The sequence below is a fragment of the Spermophilus citellus genome (assembly GCF_964194105.1).
Source record: "Spermophilus citellus genome assembly, chromosome: 11".
NCBI classification, from domain to species: domain Eukaryota; kingdom Metazoa; phylum Chordata; class Mammalia; order Rodentia; family Sciuridae; genus Spermophilus; species Spermophilus citellus.
In genome coordinates, this window is record NC_138192.1 from 66,560,513 (window position 1) to 66,582,524 (window position 22,012).

General features: G+C 32.6%; 1 protein-coding gene across 2 annotated transcripts in view; it reads right to left on the reverse strand.

Moving 5' to 3' along the window:
* Window positions 1-22,012, reverse strand: part of KCNH7 (potassium voltage-gated channel subfamily H member 7) — a gene marked incomplete at both ends in the record, with an annotated part of 466,478 nt that overhangs the window by 41,782 nt on the left and 402,684 nt on the right. For both annotated transcript variants that reach the window (XM_081261820.1, XM_081261819.1), the window contains 2 exons: window positions 7,672-7,871; window positions 19,458-19,857. In XM_081261820.1, coding sequence (XP_081117946.1) covers window positions 7,672-7,871; window positions 19,458-19,857 — 600 coding nt within the window. The remainder of the gene's footprint in view (window positions 1-7,671; window positions 7,872-19,457; window positions 19,858-22,012) is intronic.

The following is a 22,012-nucleotide window of genomic DNA, read 5'->3' on the forward strand; positions in this document are numbered from 1 at the left end:
GTCTATGTATAATTATACATTCATCTATATCTCTTTTAAATATTGCTTAAGAAATCCCCTTTTATAAAAAAGCACAGATGTTATGATTTAATTCATGTAAAATCTATATGTAGGCATGTAGGGATATGTGTGTGTGTGTGTGTGTGTGTGTGTGTGTGTGTGTGTGTGTGTGAGAGAGAGAGAGAGAGAGAGAGAGAGAGAGAGAGAGAGAGAGAGAGAGAGAATAGGAAATGATTGTGGTTACCAAGATATTATGATATATTTGAGAGTTATCTATGAGTATAAAGGTCTAAGGTAATTTTTAATCACTTTGAAACAAGTTCTTATACTGTTTGATTACTTACAGTGATTCTAAAATTTCACTTTGAATAAATGTTAGGTCTTACTGTTCCCTTTAATTTTTCTTCAATGATTAAAGTAATTTCTTTCTAAGAATTGCTAGTATAAAAGCCATACTCTCATGGGAACTATTTGTTATGTTCAATAGGAAATTAAAAGCATATATGGGTCCCAATTCTGTGTGGTAAGATGGGTAAGAATGAAAAGAAATGTACTGAGTTAAAATTCCACATAATGCTTTCTCATTCTTAAGAACGGTGGCCTTTAAATGATGTGTAACTGTAGTATAAACCTATTCATGTCACTACTGGGTGTGTTGCATGTGTATCTGTTTTGCTTGTCTTGATTCTGACCATTATGCATATGCCTCCCCTATGCTTTACTTCAAGAATATCTCCATGTCTTTTATCCAAACAAGCCTATATACTTTTATTTCCCTTTTATTATTTCTGCTTGCGAAATTCTGTATCCTGTAGCATTTTATTTTTCTGGCATCATATGCTCCTCCATTCTTTGGATATTTAATCAATGGAACTGTTTTATTATAAAGCTCTGACATCAGTGTGGGTGTTATCTACTGTGAAATATTAAGAATAACTCACAGGCAAAGCAGATAAAGTCAGACTCCGAGTTAAAGGTCCCATTATAAAAAATACTGCCAGGACCTCATTTTCCTAGTTTCCTCATTTCCTGTGATTCACAGTACAGAATTGGGTGAGGACTAGAGATAAATAATTATTCAAGTAAAATAATTATACAGATGTGGAGTGCGTCTTGGCCTTATCTTCCCACTATAGTTAGGTATTTCTAAACACAACACTTTTTAGTTCTACAAGGGTTGTAGAGCATGCTTATAGAACATTACCACTGGAGTGTAAAATGAATTTCAGTGTAAATATAAATAGTTTAGCATAACTCTGAAGGGTTAAAAATGTGCCAACAAAGGTGATGGACACTCTTCCACCAATAAAAAAGGGTAAATGCAGAGTTCATTTTGGGGCCATCTGGCCAATAGGAGCCAAAATGCTAACTGAGAGAGGTTCCACAGATATACCTAGCAAATAATTTGTAATAATTATATATTTTCCCATCCATTCTCATTCATATGACTATGTTTAAACCAAGAGAAGCAATTAAAATATATATAAATTTCTTGAGCTATTGATACCTTAAGGCTTTTGCTTACTTTAATCCTTAAAAATACTAAGAAACCTGACATAATAGATAAATATTTACAAATCTATTAATATAAATTTCCAGTCTGCTGGGTATATCTTCCAGTGAAGAAAATACTGGGCTTTTATTTTAGGGAAAATTGTGGTGTCTTGATTCTATTAAGCTTGAGAAATTCTGGATTACTCTAAGATTTAGACTAAAAGACTCTTAAAAAATCATATTTCCAAAGAATATTTTATAAGTGAACTTTGATGATCTTTTTCTATTGTTTATGATTGATTTATTCCACGTTGAACAAGGGAACTGAAATTGAATTGAGTTTAAATTACTCCCTTGCTCTTACCTTTTCAAAGAAAGCAGTTTAAAATATGTCATCTCCTTTGGCATAAGAAATTGCACGTTGGACTCCTGTTCAAATAGGACCATTATTTTAAGGAGTTTAAAAACAGTCTGAGACATAATATCCACCTTCCTACTATTTCAAGAGTAAGACTTGCAATAGATGGAGAAACTGAAGCCAGAATGTGTCCAGTGCCTAAGCAGATTTCTGCAATGACTGCTTATCATATGCCCAGCCCCAAGTCATGCTGTTCTTACTTTTGTTGGCTCAGGAGTTGTGAAAAGTCAGACCTCATCACTGAAAAAAGACTTTCTCACTTTGTGTGGAAGCAGCATGATGCCACCTGTATATAAATCCTTCTTGATTGTGGTTGGAGACTGGGATGAAGTGATTATTATCACTTTCGAAAAATGACTGAGCAAGTATCATTCGTGACTTCAAAACATCAGATCTTGTCTTTATCTTGATATTGTTCATTTCAGGGAGTTCCAGATGGTTCTCTGTGGGGTTGCTATTTGTATGTTTTTGTTTTTAAAAGTTTAAGATGAGCAGCTTTTGTGTAAAATAAAAAGGGCAGGTGAACTTTGCCCTTTCTTAAGCACCAATTGTTTGGGGTTGGCTACAATAGGTGATCAAGAGTGACAAATTTAGGGCTTGGGATAGGACTTAATAGTCGGGTACTTGCTTAGAATATATAAGGCCCTGAGTTTTATCTCTAGCAAAATCAACAACCACAAACTCCCCCTCAAAAAGTGACCATTTGTGTGACAGTAGTGAACTCCTTATCTGTGCAAAATTTTACTATCTATCCAATTTCCACAAAACCAGGCAATGGATTAAATGCAGATTAAAAACAGTCTCTCAATTGCAGTGTGCAAAAATTTTTAAATTCAACTCCTAAAAGGTAAGTAGATATTTATTTACAGAAAACCAAAAGATTTTACTAGTCCTGTGGGTCATTTTAATTTAAATGCAAGTTTTTGACAATGTTCTATCCCCTTTTTAAATAAGTCTGATGGGAGGGCATCCTTTTAAAAAATTTTATTAAAGACCTTTGATACCTTGGCCTGATCAGTCAAGTTTTTTTTTTTTTAAATCAACAATATTTATGGACTTCAGTATAATAAAGGATATTTAGAACAAGTCAAGGAGGATTAAAAACAATATAGTGTTAAAAATGAACCAGGCTATTTTATAAATTTTACTTTAATATTAGTGTGGGATTTATTATGACAAGTATTGTTTTTAATCTGAGTTGCTGAATTGAACGTAACTGAAAGAGACTACCGATACATTTCACTATGGTGTACCAAAACACACACTGATCCAAATATGAAGGTCTGGCATAGACGAAGTTATTTCTATATGTGCAGAGAATGAGTGTAACAACGTTTCTGAAGGAGGAGAGCTAAATCATAGATGCAGAAATGAGGTTTGTGTTACTAATGGAGACAGATAACAGGGAAACTAGGAAAGAGTTGTGAAAGTAAAGCAACATTAGATTTAATGTTTGTTATGCTCCTTGGAAATCATGTCTAAGAAATAAGGATTTATATTAAGCAGTATATCATTTACTATTCTCTTTTCCACCTTGATTGGCTCTGTTGGGCTCATTACAACTGTATAGCATGTCACTCAGAATACCACTGTGATTCTATGTATTTTTAACCTACTATGTTGTTTCTTGATTGAAATCTCAAAAAATTCCTCCCCTTTTCAGTTCTACACCTGTCCCATACTTAACTCTTTCTCAGGTACCTATCTACTTCCGGCTTGACATGGAGGCTACACCATGTAGTACAAGAGTTGTTTTCTCTCTATGCCAATATCTTCACCTTTTCTCATGTCTTCCCTGTTGGTCTTCAGAGAAAACTTTTCTATCCACACTGTTGAATAATTTATCCCTTTTATTAGGCTCTTTTTCTGACTCCTTTCTATGTCTGCCTTTCAAAATTTCATCTATGATTGCCCCAGGCTAAAAACCCCAATCAATTATTCTTCTTTCTTTCTAAAAAAATAAGTAAATAAAGTTTCATCTGGATGATTTGTCAAACTCTGCTTTGTATTCTTCCACATATATGCCTCAATGATTTTGCTCGTCTTTACCTGAAATGTTCTCCTTGGTTCTCTGCCATCACAATTCTGCCACCCACCTAGTCCAGTAATTTTGGAATAATACTCCATGCAGAAGCAGATGTTCCACAAGGGAGACCCAGATGCTCACAGCAGGAAGGGAGGAGATGGGTGGCAGATAGACTAGAAACTCCATCTTCAGGAAGAAAAATTCTCATGATAGTGGCTTTACACATTTACCATATCTGAATATTGTGCTTTAAAAATACTTGAAAATAACAAGTTTAATGACATTGCAGAAGAGGTAAAGTGACTTGTCCAAGATTAGAGGCAACTGAAAGCTTGTATTTGGGTCTTCCCTATCTGTGTTTTCTTCTATTATCCAGGCATTACTCAGTGAGGGTTCTGGGCAGTATTTTTTGGTATGGAATAAATTCTCCATTAAATGTTTATAGAGGCTTTTCTTCCATGCCATTATAATATTGAATTACAAAGTGATTTATGTCTTAAATGGGTTACTTCCTTTCATCCAGAAGGATATATGAATCATCAAGACTCTTCTTCCTTCTCTTATGTGTGACATGATACCACTTGATTCTATACTGGCATGGAAGATTATTTTCATCATTTTAGTAGTATTGTAACTAAATGTTGGCAAACCTCAGAAAGTTTCAGAGTGGGTCAGAAAGATGGCTTTGATTTAGGGAAATTCCTTGAGAAGCCATCAGTCCTAACCTGAGAAAGCATCTCCTCATTCCTAACTAGTAAATTTTCTGCAGATAAAAAGAAAAGGGGTTTTCAGAATTAACCTATGCAGATCTTTGAGATAATTTTTAATTTTTGAGATAATTAATTAGAGTCTGAAATCAGACTCTAAAGAATCTGGCCTCATCATCCTGGCCCTTTTCCTTTTGTACTCAACCATTGGTTCAATTAAAGGAATCATTGTTCCCAGAATTTTTTCAGTTTTGGAACATTCTGGCAATTGCTTTCACAAATGGCCACACTTTTTAGGTCAATTCTTCCCTATTTTTTATGCAATGAAAATAACTTTAAGTCAATTAATACAGTGTGTTCAGAAATGCTGTACTTTATTTGGACATGACTAACAGTAAAAATGACCTGAAATGTTTTATGAGAAATTATATTTAAGGTCATGCTTAAATGAAATAACATGGAATGCTGATGCAAAATACAATTTGATGTATTTTCATGTATCACAATACATAAATCTAGACTACCTTCAACTGTTATTAAATTATAGCTTAGTTAACAATAAATTAACTTGATATAAGAATTTTAACAATGTGGTTTTGGAGGTAAAAAAAAAAAAAGTCCACTTATTTTTTAACCTCCCAATAGGCTAGGAGTACAGTTGGTTTTCTCTAATCAACTTTATTTTCATTATCATGCTTAATAAGCAAGCATCTTCCATTTGCTGAGTTTTCAGTTACCTTGAACTTTGATTTTTTTACTCACTTTGCAGTCACAAAATGAGAAATGTAGACACTGTGTACAAACGAGAAGTTCGTGCAAAGTCAAGTTCTCAAAACCACATGCAAGACTCAGCGGCACATGGTTTAGAGCCCACACACTCCAGGATCATGTAATACTGGCATGCAGATGAGAGGAAAGAAAAGCACCTACATCATGAAAATAGAGGGTGATGAAATAGAATGACATTTTCTTTATGACAATTATCTAATGCAAACCGTATACCCATAACCTTTACCAGAGTGGGAACAGGGGCAGAGAAGTAAATCTTTGCAGGGAGTGGGAAACTGTATATAAATATTAGATAGAGGTCAAGTTGTTGTTAAGTTTAAGAACAACTATTCTGAACTTGGCCTCTTCCAGGTTGTCTTCCCCAGTTTCTTGCTTTGTATTTCCTCTGCTACATCATGCAAAAAAGATCAAAGCTAACATTGGAAATCATTTAACAAGCTCTAAACCTGACAGATAACAAGGGTGTTCTCCACAATTTACACGAGAATTAAATTGGATATAAATACCTCCTGTTCTTACCGGTGGGTGTTGTGATTCCATGTGTTAAGGTGTGAAGCAGACAGGAAAGAGATAAATCTTTCATAAGTACATTGTAAATAGGCAAGTGGTATATAAACCATATTCATAGGTAATAGAGTAAAACAATGAAAGGTAAATAGTTGTCACAAAGTAGACTTTACCACAAAAAAAAATGGTCATAAAATTAGAGTTTATGGGGGGGGGTAAAATAAATAAGTGCTTTACTACTGTTATTTAAATAATCTGGCAGTGTGGAACAATAAAATTGAGTGATACTTATTTTGATTAAAAATTCTTGACTCTGCTTCATCAACCCAGCAGTAGAGATTCCCAGTGAAGTTTTGAATGCTGATGCTTTTATTAAACAATCATACTGATGAAAATATATACATGAATAATATATAAATGTTCTTTCTTGCAAGATTAAAGTGTTCCCTTGGGAGAATTTATCAAATGAATTTTTCACAATGAACTTTGGGATAATTGGAAATAACTCATGGAATTAAGCTACAGTTTTGTATGAAATGTGCTAAGTTGATTACTTCTTCAAATTAAAAATTTTAAAATGGTATATTATTTATTTATCAAATAAATTACATACAACTATGATAAACTTATCCACAACAATGAATGTGCCTTAAATTGGGCAATATTTGCAATGTTTCCTGCACCATTACTCCTAATTTTGAAACTTGGTTTTTGGTTAGAATTTTGATGATCACACACACAAATAAATCAATCTAAATTCTGTAGCTTTGCTTTCAAAAATTTATATTATAAAATTGATGTAATTAAATGTCAGTGATTTTATTTTTCTAAAGAATTCTCAGAAATAGAATCCTTGCCCAATGGAGGATTAGCTGGATGGGAAGACTCCAAATTTTAATCTTTTTCCTAAAGCTCAATGATATGCCATTGACTTTGAATTTGTTCTATAATTTATCTGTAACAATCATCTTCTAAAACCAAAAAAGCAAGTAAAAGAATTTTTGCATTTTTCCCTACTAATAAAAGGCCCTTTAAAGCAGGCTGATAAATATTGATTTTTGAGCAGTGATAACAGGAGGTAGGGTTGTGATAAGTGATTGTTGATGTCAAATTTGCTTAAAAATATGAAGGAATCCATATTTCCCCATTGAAATGAAAGATTCATTAAACCAAGTACATTTAAAGGGCACATAGTTAATTGTTTAAAAATATGGAAAAAATGTTGTTGAAAGTGGCATGAAACTTCCTATCAGAAAATGCTTTTAACATGCTTAAGCTCCCTAATCTTTCCTAAAAATTTTTAAATGTTCTACTTTTAAAAATTGTTTTATTTAACCTCGGATCTCTGTTTGGGGGCATTGTTACAGTTTACTTGCCAAATTTTAATTTCACATGGGTTCAGCTACTTTTTTGGGTGCTGACAATTAGGCCATACTTTGAAAGTCCAAGTCCCAGCTAAAGCAAGACTTTCTCTAACCAAAATTGGGAACTCCACAACACACAGTTATATCAGTTTGCATCATGTTATAATGCCTTTGCCACACAGTATAACTAGATATAGCACCATGCAATGCCATGAATTGAGAATGAGACACTATCTCCAGGGGAGAAAATAAACATCTGAGAGAAGAAAACAAAAGCAAGGGATTCAAAGCTGGTGAGACTGGCTTTTTCATTTTGGCTATAGCTCTAATGCCTGTAGCACTATTTTGGGAAACAGAAATACATACCATGTTCATGTCAATGCCATTGGTGTAAGTCCATGCATGCTGGAAATACTCTTCAAGCCGTTGCCTCAGAGGGTTGGGGATTTGGTGAAAACGAATGAACTCTTTTACTCGTAGCATCTGCATGTGGTACCTGGCAGTTCCCGAGTACAGTCTTTGGATAATTGCAGAAACATTCCCAAAAATGCTTGCATACATTAGTGCTGGATTGGATAAAAAACAAAGTTATGGGGGAACACTACACATGTGTATAGTATATCTTCTCAGGATATCAATCATGTAGATTTTGATCATGTCAGCCAGCCCAGTTATGCAGATTTACCACTGGCCCATGTGCAAAAAAAATTAACCTAGTAACACTTGAAATTTTTATAATTTTAATGGTATAAATAGAGAGGGAAAGTATTAAAACTCATAATGGATTCTAAATTAAAGTACAAATACAATTTTTTAAAATAATATGAGCTTGTGATCAGGAGCATTGACTAGAGATGCAATGGGTTGGAATATAGCATTTGATTATTTTTAGTAAGGCATGCTATGGCTCACTATAATTTTTTTTTCTGAAAAAATTATTCATGGGAAAAAAACATCTTTTAGGGATTTATAAAACACTTTTTGAATTAAAGTTAAATATTAATTTTAAAATTGTGACTTATCTCTGCCTCTTAGCCTCAAATCTAACCTTGTAGTAGTAGAGGTCTGTTATAAATTTTAAGATTATTTTTAAAACTTTGGATTTTCTGAGTAATGACTAATTTTTAAAAGAAAACTAAAGTTTCTTTAGAGTGTTAATTTGTATATGATTTTTAATTTATTCTAATTCACATTCACAGTTTCTTTGCATAATAATATATCTCTGGCTTAGAAAATGCATATAGTTTAATTTTTAAGAAAAAAATAGAATACATTTTTGTTCTTTTACATATAGGAAGAAAGTGTTATTTTATCCCTTGCAATATTTTCAGTACTTAGGTAAAATACCCTCATTAGTACTTCTTGAGCTAAATCTTTAGGATTTAAAATAAGGTCTTTGTGTATTTTCTTTTTTCCTTGTAGTATTTGTTTTTAACTTAGAATGATCCTAAAAATGAAATACTCTGTACCTAAATCACCTGGTATATATGATATATCATATATACCAGGTGATTTAGGTACAGTGTGTATGTGTGTGTGTGTGTGTGTATGTGTATATATATATATATATATATATATATATATATATATATGATTTAAGTACAGAGAGTGTGTGTGTGTATGTGTGTGTGTATGTGTGTATACATATTTAGGTACAGATATATATATATCTATCTATCTTTGGGCATCTGTCAGGAGCCTGGAGCTGATGTGTATGTAAGGCACTGGAACAGCACTATACTGTGCATGTGGGAAAAGCAGTAACAGCAGCATTATGCTTTCTTGAGCATTTTGCTTTTTTCCATAGTTTTTATCTTATGATTTGTATATTATGCTTGGTTTTCACCTTCCTTGTTTGTCATAGAAGTCCAAAGCAAGAGAATATCCCTGGGAAAGAAGAGGAGCCCTTTAATTTTTATTTATTTATTTTTTATTTAAAGAGATGAAAACTGAGGAGATACAAGGTTTAATTTTGTTAATTTGACTAGGCCTCAGTATGCTTAGATAAGCTGGTTAAATATTACTCTGGGTGAGTCTGTGAAGGTGTTTTTGGTTGAAATTAACTATTTGTTTTTGTTATTTTGTATTTTTTTGGTGTTGGGGATTGAACTCAGGGGCACTCAAACTAAGCCCCATCCCCAGTCCTTTTTTGTATTTTATTTAGAGACAGGTTCTCACTGAGTTGCTTAGTGCCTTGCTTTTGGTGAGGCTGGCTTTGAACTCAGGATCCTCCTGTCTCGACCTTTGGAGCTGCTGGGATTACAGGTATGCACCAACGTGCCGGCGAAATTAATTTTTGAATCAGTAGACAAGTGAAGCAGATTGAACTCCCCACTCAGTATGGGCCTCATCTTATCCATGTGAACAGAACAAAATGACAAAATAAGGGAGAACTCACTCTCTGCCTGCATGTCTATGTTGGGAAATAAGTCTTCTCTTGCTTTGGACTTGTACCCAGACTCAGAATGAAATTATACCACTGTTTCTCCACCATAAATGCTTAGGACAATTCTTTATAATAATTCTAGGTATTTCTGTATCTATTTATCTGTCATCTATTGATCTGCTTTTCTGGAAATCCAGACTAATCCAGGAGATCTCTAGCTGAGTTAGCCTGTGAAAGAGACATTAATTCTCTCTAAGGCAGATCAGTTATTTAGGGTATACCTTCCATAAGAAGCATCAGCAGCCCTAAATTCTTTCTAATTTGAGTCAATTAATACATTGTCGCAAGGAGAGATTAGCAATATTTGTCACAAACTAATTCCTGTGACTCATGTAGGAAGTATAGTTTGCATCCTAAGCATAGCATTGGATGTATCTTTATGTACTGTTATGTTTCCAGAAAGTACCTATTACATGCTCTGCAAAGAGATTCTGAGAGCACATAATCATTGATAGTTATTTTACCTAAACCACACAGTTACATAAAGGGGAAAGGTCAGGAAAAATATTCTTGTTTAGTTTTTTAATAAATATTGAGGTTTCATCTCCATCTTATTATTGAAACATTAGTTTATGTAATAAACAGGTATTTCCCGCTTAGTGATGATGGAAAATCTGGATTGTAAGTATGTAGTTGAAGACCCGAATGAACGATTGAAATATATCTCTTGGGAAATTCTATGCTGATGATGTTTTAAATTATACAGAAGAGTTATTTTTTGTTTGTTTGTTTTTGTTTTGGTTGGAGAGGAAGCAAGTAGAGCTAAATATTGCAAGATAGAGATAAAAATATAATATAACAAAATTATTATAGTTATATATTATTTAGTTGATGTCCACCAATTGGAGTAAAATACCAGTCAAAAGAATGCTGGCTATTTATAGATGGGCATTTTACCCTTAAAATCAATATTTTATTTAGTACAAAGTTCTTATTTCATCAAAATGGTTTACTTGTTAGTTTATTAGAGAAATAAAACATGTATATCTTAAAACTTCCTTTAGCACACTATGCCCAAACTATGATATGTTATCCAAGCAAATAAATTTCACTGGTTTTTGTATATTAGATAAACTATGCTGATAGACTAAACACACTCTTTCTTCCTGTGTATTACATACAATTTTGGGGTGTAGGTTGGGTACTGGGGATTGAACCTTGGGGTGTTTTACCTCTGAGGTACACCCTCAGCCCCCCTTTATTATTATTATTTTAAATTTTGAGACAGGGTCTTTTTAAGTTGCTTAGGACCTCACTAAGCTATTAAGGCTGGACTCAAACTTGTGATCCTCCTGCCTGAGCCTCCTGAGTCACTGGAATTATAGGCATGTACCACTATGCCCAGACATATTTTTAAAAATGTACTTAAAAATATAAATTTATTGCAGCATAATTTATTTATAACAAGATACATCCTTTTCAAGTGCATAGCCAAAGTAGATGGGACAAACATGAATAATCCTGTAAATACAATAATTGATATAGACTGTTTCCATTACCACAAATGTTCTCCTTGTGTCCCTCATTTTAGACCTTAGGCAACCATTGAACTCCTTTATGTCAGTACAGATTAGTTTGCATTTCCTTGGGTTTCACATAAATGGAACTATAATGTACATGCTCATTTGAGTCTGACATGCGCAACAGAAGGTTGAGGATTGTTGTGTTTATCAGTAATTTGTTTTAGGTCTTGAATTGACAAATTGATTTGCATCCTTTGGCAATGCTGCAGTTTATCTCTTCCATTGATGGAAGTTCACTGACTACTATGAATAAAGTTGCCATGAATATTTGTGCCTAAGTTTTTGTGTGTGCATATACTTTTATTTTCCTTTTAAACACCTAAGAGTGGAATTACTGAATTGTGTGGTATGTATAACTTCATAAGAAACTGCCATGTTGTTTCCCAAAGTTGTTTTATTTTACATTCTCACCAGTAATGTATTACAATGCCAGTTGTTCCATATTCTCTGGAACATTTGGTTTAGTCAGTCTTTATTTTTAACCATGGTAGAGTGTATATAATATCTTACTAGGATTTTAATGTGTATTTCCCTGCTGACTGATGTCATCTTTATATGTACTTCATGACCATTCTTTTGTGAAGTGTCTTTCCAAATATTTTGAAAAAATATTTTGCTCATTTTTGCTCATTTTTGAAATGAATTATCTTGTTAGTTTGGAGTTGTAAGAAATCTTGATATATTCTAGATATCAACCCTTTTATATTTATATTATATCCTATCACTTTCCCATTTATATTATTAACAATGTCCTTTGAAGAACAGAAGTTAATTTTGAAGGTCTCAAATTTATTGATTTTTTTTTTGTGGCTCAGAATTACCTTTTGTTTTGGTTTTGGAAAAATGTATCATTCAAGAATTTGTTCATTTCACCTAGATTTTCAAATTTATTGTAATAAATCAATTCATAAAGTACTTTTATTATCAATTTTCTTCCCAGAATTCAATTTTTTCCCCCTATGGTTCTGTGGAATAATCCAGAGCTTCACACATGGGAGTCAAGTGCTCACTTATTTATCACCCCTTCTCCTCAAAGTTCAGCTTCTTACTTAATATATTACAAAGTTTAGTCAAAATGTCCCAAGCTTATGTCATCATCAAACTCCCAAATTCTCTTTCTTCACCTCTACCTTATTCTCCTGGGCTGGTTTAGCAGTGCTGGAGGGGCCTCTAGCTGATTGAGCAGATCCATCAGCCCCTCCATTGCATAGGAAGTTCCTAAGGCTAACATTGAACCTGGCCTTAGCGAACAAGCAGACAAATCTGATTTGTTTTTACCAAACAAACTTATTAATCTTATTCTCTGTGATGGTAGCTTCATTGTCATGCATTATGAGGGCAGACAGTGTAGACAGAGGCTAGTTTGGAGACCTAGACCATAGTGCTGTTGGGTGTAGTCACTGCTGGGCACAGTGCTAAAGAGAGCAAGTCCAGGCTCACCAAGCACTGCTTTCTTTCGCTTTCTCAGAAAGATCCAGCACCTGGGTGGAAGCTACTTCTGTCTGTAGGATTTATAGTAACATCTTTTCTTTCATACAGGTTGTTAGTAGCTTTCTCTGCCCCTCTCTTTTCCAGTCTAATTCGAAAGTTCATCAATTTTATTGATCATTAGAAAGCCAAAATTTACTTTGATTCACTCTCTATTGTTTTGTTTCATTAATTTCAGCTGTTATTTCCATTTTCCCTTTCTTTCTACCTGTGTTGTTTAATTTGCTAGTTTATCTTATTATTATTATCTTTTACTGGTTTCTTAAGATAGAGGCCTGGATCTCTTTTAAATAAAGAAACTCAGAAAGCTATAAATTTCTCTCTAGACACTGCTTTAGATGGCTCCTACATTTGCATTAAGTAAAAATATTTTCTGTTATCTATGTGATTATTTTTTCTTTGAACCATAAATTATTTGGAAGTGTGTTAATTAATTTTTAAATATTTGGAGACGTTACAAATATCTATCCATTTTTCTCTCCTATATTTCTGCCTCCTCCTCCTTTATTGTTATTTATTCTTGGATTTTTTTGTGTTCAGAGAAATACTCTGTATGATTTTAGTACTTTAAACATGTTCTGTGGCTCAGGATATGATGTCTTGACTAATGACCTACATATACTAGAAAAAAATGTGTATTCTGCTGGTAGTCTGTAATTGTCACCAAAGTTAGCTAACAGTAGTACTTAAGTCTTTTATATTTTATTATTATTTTTCTATTGTATAAAACATAGAAGAATGCTGAAATTTCAAACTGCATTTGTAGATTTCTCTTTTGAATTTGTCCATTTCTCCTTTTAGGTCCATCACTCCTTTTGCATTATAATTTTGACATTTTTTTTTTGTTTCAGCAATTTAAAGATTTCATTCCATTATCTCTAGCTTCTGTTGTTTCTAAGAACAAATGTTCTATTATTAACCTTATGCCTTTTTTTTTTTGATGTGTGTCTTTTTTCCCCCTAGCCCTTTTTAAGATTTTCATTGTAACTAGTTTCCAGCAATTTGATTCTTTTATGTTTTTGGTACTGGGTATTAAAATCAGAGATACTCTACCATTGAGCTAATTCCCAGTTCTTTTAATTATTATTATTATTTTTTATTTTTAGATAAGGCTTCCTTATGTTGCTCAGGCTGGCTTCAAACTTGAGATTCTCTTGCCTCAGCTTCCTGAGTTGCTGAGATTACAGGTACATGACACCATACTCAACTCCAGCAACTTGATTATGGTGTGCCTTTATATATTTTATTTACATTTAATCTGTTTAGGATTCACTGAACTTCTTGAATCTATAGTTTATAGATGTTATCTATAAACTATAGGTAGATTGGAAAAAATTCAATCATTATTTTTCTTATTATTTTTTTCTGCTTGCTTCCCTAGTTTTGGGGACTCTACATACACATTTTTTCAAGTACTAGGTAGTCTGTTAGTTTTATCATCTCTGTTCATTTCCTTTTTTATTTGATTTGCTGCCTGCTTATGAGTCACATTTTTCTGTGTTCTACTGTATCATTTTTATAATAATTCTGGCTATTATAAAATTAATGTTGATCCATGCTGTATTTTTTCATCCTTTAAAATGTTAGACATTGTTATTATTTACATTTAAATTTATTTAAAAGTTATACATAAATACGTAAAACTGTCATAATGTTCTGATACATGTGTACATTGCATAATGTATAAGTCAGTTCAACTTTATGTGTCTCCTCAAACATTTATCATTTCTTTGTGATTAAAATACTAAAATCCTTTGGTCTAATCCCAATCAATTAGTGACCCCACTGTCTAATAGCACAACAAAACTTTTTACCCCTATGCAACTGTAACTTTAAAGCCCTTGATTCCATCCCTTTCCACTCCTCCCTACCCTCTTCTATCTCTTCCTATCCTTGTAAAACACCATTACACTCTTAATTTCTTTGAGGTCAACTTTTTTATTTTCTACATATGAGCAAGAACATGCAATTTCTATCTTCTCTTGGCTTATTTTACTTAAATATTTTCAGCTCTATCCATGTTACTTTAAATGACAGATTTCATTCTCTTTTAAGGTTGAATTAATTATATTAATGTTCCATATTTACATATATGTTCCATATATATATATATTATATATATATAATATATATATCCTTACATATATGTTCTATATTTGTTTATCCATTCATCAGTTGATGGACATTTGGGTTTTTCCATTTTCTGAATATTGTGACTAGTGCTATAATAAACATGGGGGTGGGATTTCTTTTTGACAGAACAATTTAATTTCTTTTGGCTATATCTACCCAGGAGTGGGATCATTCGATCATATGGCAGGTTTATTTTTAAGGTTTTTGAGAAACATCCACACTGTTTTCCATAATGGTTGTACTAATTTATGTTCCCATGAACATATGCAAGTGTTTCTTTTTCTCTACGTCTTTGCCAACACTTATCTTTTTATTTACTTATTTTTGGTACCAGGGACACTCAACCACTAAACCACATCCCCAGCCTTATTTTGTATTTTATTTAGAGACACAGTTTGACTGAGTTGCTAAGCACCTCGATAAATTGCTGAGGCTGGCTTTGAACTTGCCATCCTCTTGCCTCAGCCTCCTGAGCCACTGGGATAACAGGCATGTGCCACCACACCTGGAAACACTTAATTTTTGTTAATAGTTGTTCTTATTGGAATGGGATGATTTCTCATTGTGGTTTTGATTTGCATTTCCATGATGATTAGTAATGTTGACATTTAAAAATATACCTGTTGGTCATTTTGTATGTTTTCTTTTGAAAAATGTTAATATCTGTTTTTAAGAATGGATTATTTATATTTATTTTACTCCTAAGTTTTTTGAGTTCCTTATATATTTTGGATATTAACCCCTTGTCCCGTTGTCAGATGTATAGTTTGTAAATATTTTCCCACATGCTCTCTGTTCACTCTGTGTTTGTTTCTTTCACTTTGCAGCAGCTTTTAGTTTGATATAATCCCCTTTACCTATTTTCCCATTATTTTTTGTGCTGTCATGGTCTTGTCTAAAAATCTCTTGCTCACTAGACGCTGTTCTTGAAGATAGTTAGATAATTTGATGATTGGGTTGTATCTATTGATTGTTTTTAAAGTTTTGTTTAAGATTTGCCCTGATACTGTGGCATTATTATTTTTCTGAGATTTCTAGTGAACACCCTGGATGTTCAATGGAGGTTTTCTGCTCTTTTTATTTGAATCTTCCAAACCTGGGTGAAACCTAAAAATTGTTCAGATTACTACTTATATATTACTTCGCCTGGCCATGAGGACTTTCATTCCATGTAGTTGTCTTAGTATTTATTAGTACTCAGGGGTATACCCCTGTAGTTTTTTGGAGTTTTACTTTGTCATAGTTGTCTCTGTTTTGTTTCTGTTTTTCTTTTTGTATTGAACACCATAACACCCTAGGCTTCATAACCTGTGATATTGTTTTCTTAATTTAGTGATAATTTTGTAGTCTGCTTAGATTTTTTTTCCTTTATTGTTCACTGTGGGTCAGAAGGCGTCTATAGGCAGGAAACCAAGGGTAACATGGGGATATCTTGGTTCTTTCCCTTCTCTCAGGGATCACACTTCCCTTCTTGGTGCTCAACGTCTGAAAGCATTTACCTTATACATTTTGTTTGGGATTCTGTTTCTTTGCTTTTTTATTTTGTTTATTTGTTTAATAAGGAGGGGTAAGGCTACTCCATCATACTGGAAGTAGAGAACTCTAGTAACTGTCTTTTACAGTCTATAACATTGAGAAATTCTCCCAAGATGTTTGTCAAGCAGGTTAGAGATGGAAGACATTTGTTCTTATTTTATTAGTTTATTCGTTTTTTTAAAATTAAATATAGACATTGTATTTCTAGTATTTGAATAAAGTATAACTTTATACTATAAATTAGCATAAATACAAATAAGTCAGCATAAATTATATTTACACTTATTAATTAATTTTCACTTTGTTTTTTTATTTTGAATTATATACCCTTTTAAATGAATTCTCTGATTCCTGTTTATGTATAGTATACATCAGAAGCGATTAGGTAGTAATTAGATAGTAATTAGGTAGAAGCTTTTAAAATGCATTTACAGGGGCTGGGGTTGTGGCTCAGTGGTAGAGGGCTTGCTGGCATGTGTGAGGCACTGGTTTTGATCCTCAGCACCACATAAAAATTAATAAATAAAATAAAGGTATTATATTCATCTATAACTAAAAAATATTTTTTAAAAATAAGTAAAATGCATTTACATAAATTTAAATTTTTGCATTTGGTTAGATGATAATTTTTAATTTTTATTTTTAAGTTTTCTTGAATTATATTATTGTAATGTGCATAGTTGATTACTTTTTTTCCCAACTTGTCTTCAAATTTTTTTAGTAAAATGACTGAATTTAAATAAGCTCAAGGATTATGAGAGTTAAATCTGATAATCACTATGTTTATAATTAGCACATATACAATATTTTACATTACATTTTCAGTTGCATTTTATTTTTAGGTCAAAATTAGGCTCCCTAATGAGTCTGAGAAGTGTGAAGTATATGCTTGGAGTATGAATTTAGCAAACAGAGGAAACCAAATGGTTTCCTAATCTAGTTCTAGCTAGAAATAGCAGGTACAAATATATCCATGAACATCAAATTGCTCAGCAAATCTCTGACATTCTTCTTATTGCTGAGTTACAAGTCTTAATTTTACCTTTATTTATTTCATAACGGGTCATGATACATTCCTCTGGGAATATCTGTAAGCTTTTTCCTGTGTGACATCAAATTTTACACAATCCCATTTTGATTTAATTTATAGAAATGAATCTTTTAATAAAATAAATGATGTTATGTGGATGATGAGTTTATTGTGCTGTATTCAATTTAACAAGAGTGTTTTCTCTTAAAAGATGAAATTTATCTGCAGGAAACATGGAATTTTTTAAGTGATCAATAGAAATAATCTGATCCTATATTGATAAAAGCTGGAAAAAGGAACAAAGGAAGGGAAGAATAAAGCAGGGCAGAGAAGGAAGAGAAGGGGAGAGAGGAGAGAGAGAGAGAGAGAGAGAGCGAGCGAGAGCGCAAACTGTTCATACTTTCTTGATTAGGGATTAGAGATTAGATATGGACCAATTGATAAACTGAGCTTTCTTTAATTTAAAATAGTTCACAAAATAAATATCACCACATACTTATTTAATCCTCACTGTGGTGAGGATCACTAAATGGTGAACTGGCTACACTTTGCTGTACTTAAAAAACTTTTTTTTTTTGAAAATTCTAAATTTCTAAATACAGATTCTGTTTTATTAAAAACATCATTATATATATATATTTTTTTTCTATACAAATATTTGAGAATAAACCTTTTTCTTTTCCTTGCTTGCTACTTATGCCACTAAAGTTTAAAACAAATGTAAAGTTTATTCTAGTCATTACAATCATGAAATGCTTTAATTGTATTTGCCTGGAGAAACTCAATCTGCCTGGATATAAATTTCTAATTTTTCTAGTAGACTCCACTTCCAATTTCTTCTGGATATACTGTTACTTCTGTGGTTGCAGTCAAAGCTTGGACTGAATTTGTAGAGTATCTAAAGAGTGTTTAAATCTATTATTTTCTTATTCAAATGTTATTAAGATAAAAATGCCAAACGTGTATGCACATATATATGCAAATTACAATTTCTATAAAGTAGACAATAAAGTGGGAGAATCTACTTAAGTTTCAGAAATAGGTCTTATTTGAACATATTTCAGTAATCAGTAGGTTGATATTTAAAAATTGAACATCAGAACTCTTTTCAACTTTGTATGTAATCTAAATATGATACTCTTCTTGAAGATGTAAAATCAATCATATTTTTGCTAATTACTGCTTGCTATCATCAAGGTTACCTTTAGTGGTTCCACAGGAATAATTCTTAAAAATATTAACATTAATCTCACTTCATCATAACCTAAGTTTCTTTTTTATTCCAAAGAATATATGTAATAAATGATGCTCAATATAAACTCATTACAGGGTAAAGAGCAATTAATTAGCTCTTGGAGTAATGTCATAGGAAAATGGATTTTTTTGTCAATGTCAGGAGAAAATACATATATATATATATATATATATATATATATATACACACATACAAGTATATATGTGTTGTATATGTATGTATATATACATACAGGTGTTTGAAAATTAATTTACATTATAATTATAGTGACGACATATGTAAATACCCACATACCTATGATATATATGGTTCTATCTATATCCATCTATAATTATCTCTATATCTGTCCATCCATCTATCTATATCTATAGTATTACTATAATCTGGCCTAAGCTTGAAATAGAAAATACCTATTAACAATAAATGATGAAGACCTTTTTTTTAAAAAAAAATATATAGCAACAAGAGTGAACTGCAAATTTCAGTTTCTGAATCCCAAGACCCATGTCACTCCATGATTTTTATGCCCATGATTTCTTGAGGTCCAGAAAAGTCTTTATGTGTATTTCACTTCACAGAAAGAATCAGATTCAACAGAATACAGTACCCATGTATGTAACTCCATTATCGTCATACTTGTCTACAGTTTTTTTTTTTTTTTTTTACTCTCAATGTTCTAGAGATTATCAATTTTGTGGTATTATTTTATCCTAACAAATAGCAAAAGAGAAATCTACTTACAGCCAATCAACATGACACAAATTGAAAAGATTTTCTCCGAATTGGTGTTAGGAGACACATTTCCAAATCCTACACTGGTTAAACTGCTGAAGGTAAAATAAAGTGCTGTGACGTATTTGTCTTTAATGGATGGTCCAGAACTTGAGTCACTGTCATTGTAACGTTTCCCAATTTGTTGTCCTAAGGAATCCAACCATCCAATTTTGTCAGTCAGATATGGCCTTTCTACATTCCCAATTGCATACCAAATGCAAGCCAGCCAGTGAGCAATCAGGGCAAATATGCACATTAAGAGCATTAGAACAGCAGCGCCATATTCTGAATATCGATCCAGTTTCCTGGCCACTCTCACAAGACGAAGGAGCCGAGCAGTCTTCAAAAGACCAATTAATGTGGTTGTCTGTTGGAAATAAATGTGTATGGTTAGAAACAGTTGATAAGCAAGTCAAAGTACGTTTAGTAAGGTAGAGTTGCTAGAAACAGGTTAAAATGATGTGGTAGTATTGAGAACAACTCTTATGTTTGAATTAAATGTTAAGGTTAGTTCAATTTTAAAAAGTTTTAAACCTGCATTGGAAAATGCTTTGAACATATGGCAGCTTATTTCACTATCTACCCATGTAAGATTTGTGAGACACATAATCTATCTTGTTTTAAACTGCAAACAAGTACTTTGTCTATAATGTGTACTCAGTAAATCATTCATTCACCAACAAAATCCCAGTGCTCCTGCCTACCCAAAACCACACACCAGGACTGTAGTGTTGAACAGGAGGAATGCCCACTTTTCTAACAGACATATTTAATAGACACAGTGTCTTCTTTAATAGAAAGAAACCAGGTCATTTTATGAGATAAAGACCTAGTTTATTTATTGGGCAAAATAGATATTTAAAAAAAAACCAATTTCACAGAGTAAAAAGTGCAAAGAGGACATTAAACAGAATACCATGACACAGTATAATATTAGAGGGGGTGTTCAGGGGCATGGGTTGTGGCTGAGATTACTTCAGACAGAAAGATCAAGAAAGGCTGTGCTGAGGGCTGACAGTTGAACTGAGAAAGACCTGAATAATGAAAAGGAGCCAGTCAAGCTCCCTCTTTCTGTAACTGTTGGAACACTTATTGGATAATTGCATGCATTAATTACACTCTATATTTAAATGCATTTTTTTCCTTCCTAAATGCGTTAAATGGATAAATTGTTTCTTGATATGCCAAGGATATTATGATTATATTTTGCTTTGGAGTATGATATCTGTAACTAATTGCATGATTATTACTGACCAGGTATCTAATGATAGGATACTTTTATATAATAACAGGATACTTAACTGGTTGTTTGGACTTGAAATCTGATAAGTACAAATTACAAGTTCATTTCTTAGGTTTCTTAAATAATGTCAACTATAAGTACTATATAATTCACAGGGCATATAATTATTCCATAGTTACATGGTATTTACCAATCAATTATTGAGTCATTTTATCTGTTCATTGTTGGTGTTTATTTTACAAAGTAATCCAACTGTGTTAAGAATAGTTATATCTTAATTGAAGAAATAGCACATGAAATAACTATTGCCCCTTATCTATTAATAAGGACTTGGTAAAAAAAAGAGCATTAATGTCAAGGAAAAGAAAACTTTTTATTAAAATGTTACAGTATATACTGTAATATTTTTTCCCTTGTACCATGGTGGTAATCAGGGAAGGCACTAATTGTTTTAAAAATAATATTGAAAGTCTTTAAAAGTCAGAGGAATTTGTGTAGTTGAGATAGGGCTACCATAACTAGAACTGGTCTATTTTCAGGTTTAGTGGTATAGAGATGTGAGTCTTTTCTGTTCCCAATGCTGTGTTATATTTTTCAGAGTGTAATGAAAAAAATAGGTTTTTTTTCTTCTTGACAGATTTAAAAGCATATATCCTTACAATGATTGATGGATAGTTCAAGGTCATTTTATTATTATTATTTTTCTTCCTTTTTTTTTTTTTTTGGTACTGGGGATTGAACTCAGGGGCACTCAACCATTGAGCTACATCCCCAGCCCTATTGTGTATTTTAATTAGACACAGGGTCTCCTTGAGTTTCTTAGCACCCCCCCCTGCCCCGCCCCACTGCAATTGCTGAGGCTGACTTTGAATTCCTGATTCTCCTGCCTCAGCCTCCCCAGTTGCTGGGATTAAAGGTATGAGCCACCATGCCCAGTTCAAGGTTATTTTAGTCTCCACTATTTGTATGGGCAATATTTTAGTTTTAATAGGTATGTGCTAGGGGACCTTTGAATGGACAAACTTATGATTGAACTCTGCTTTTGTATCAATATGTCACTTTGGATAAGTTATTTATTTAGTCCCAAACTTCAGTTTCTTCATCTGTAAATTAGAATAAAAATGTCTAATAATGGAGTTGCAGATAAGACCCAATAAATAGTCACTCTTCATGTCTCTCTTTAAATACCTCTTACATTTTTGTGTGACAATGTAACAAATGCCTTGGCCTTATTTCTATTTTTATTAAGTTCTGCTAATACCTTTGAGAATTCTTTGCT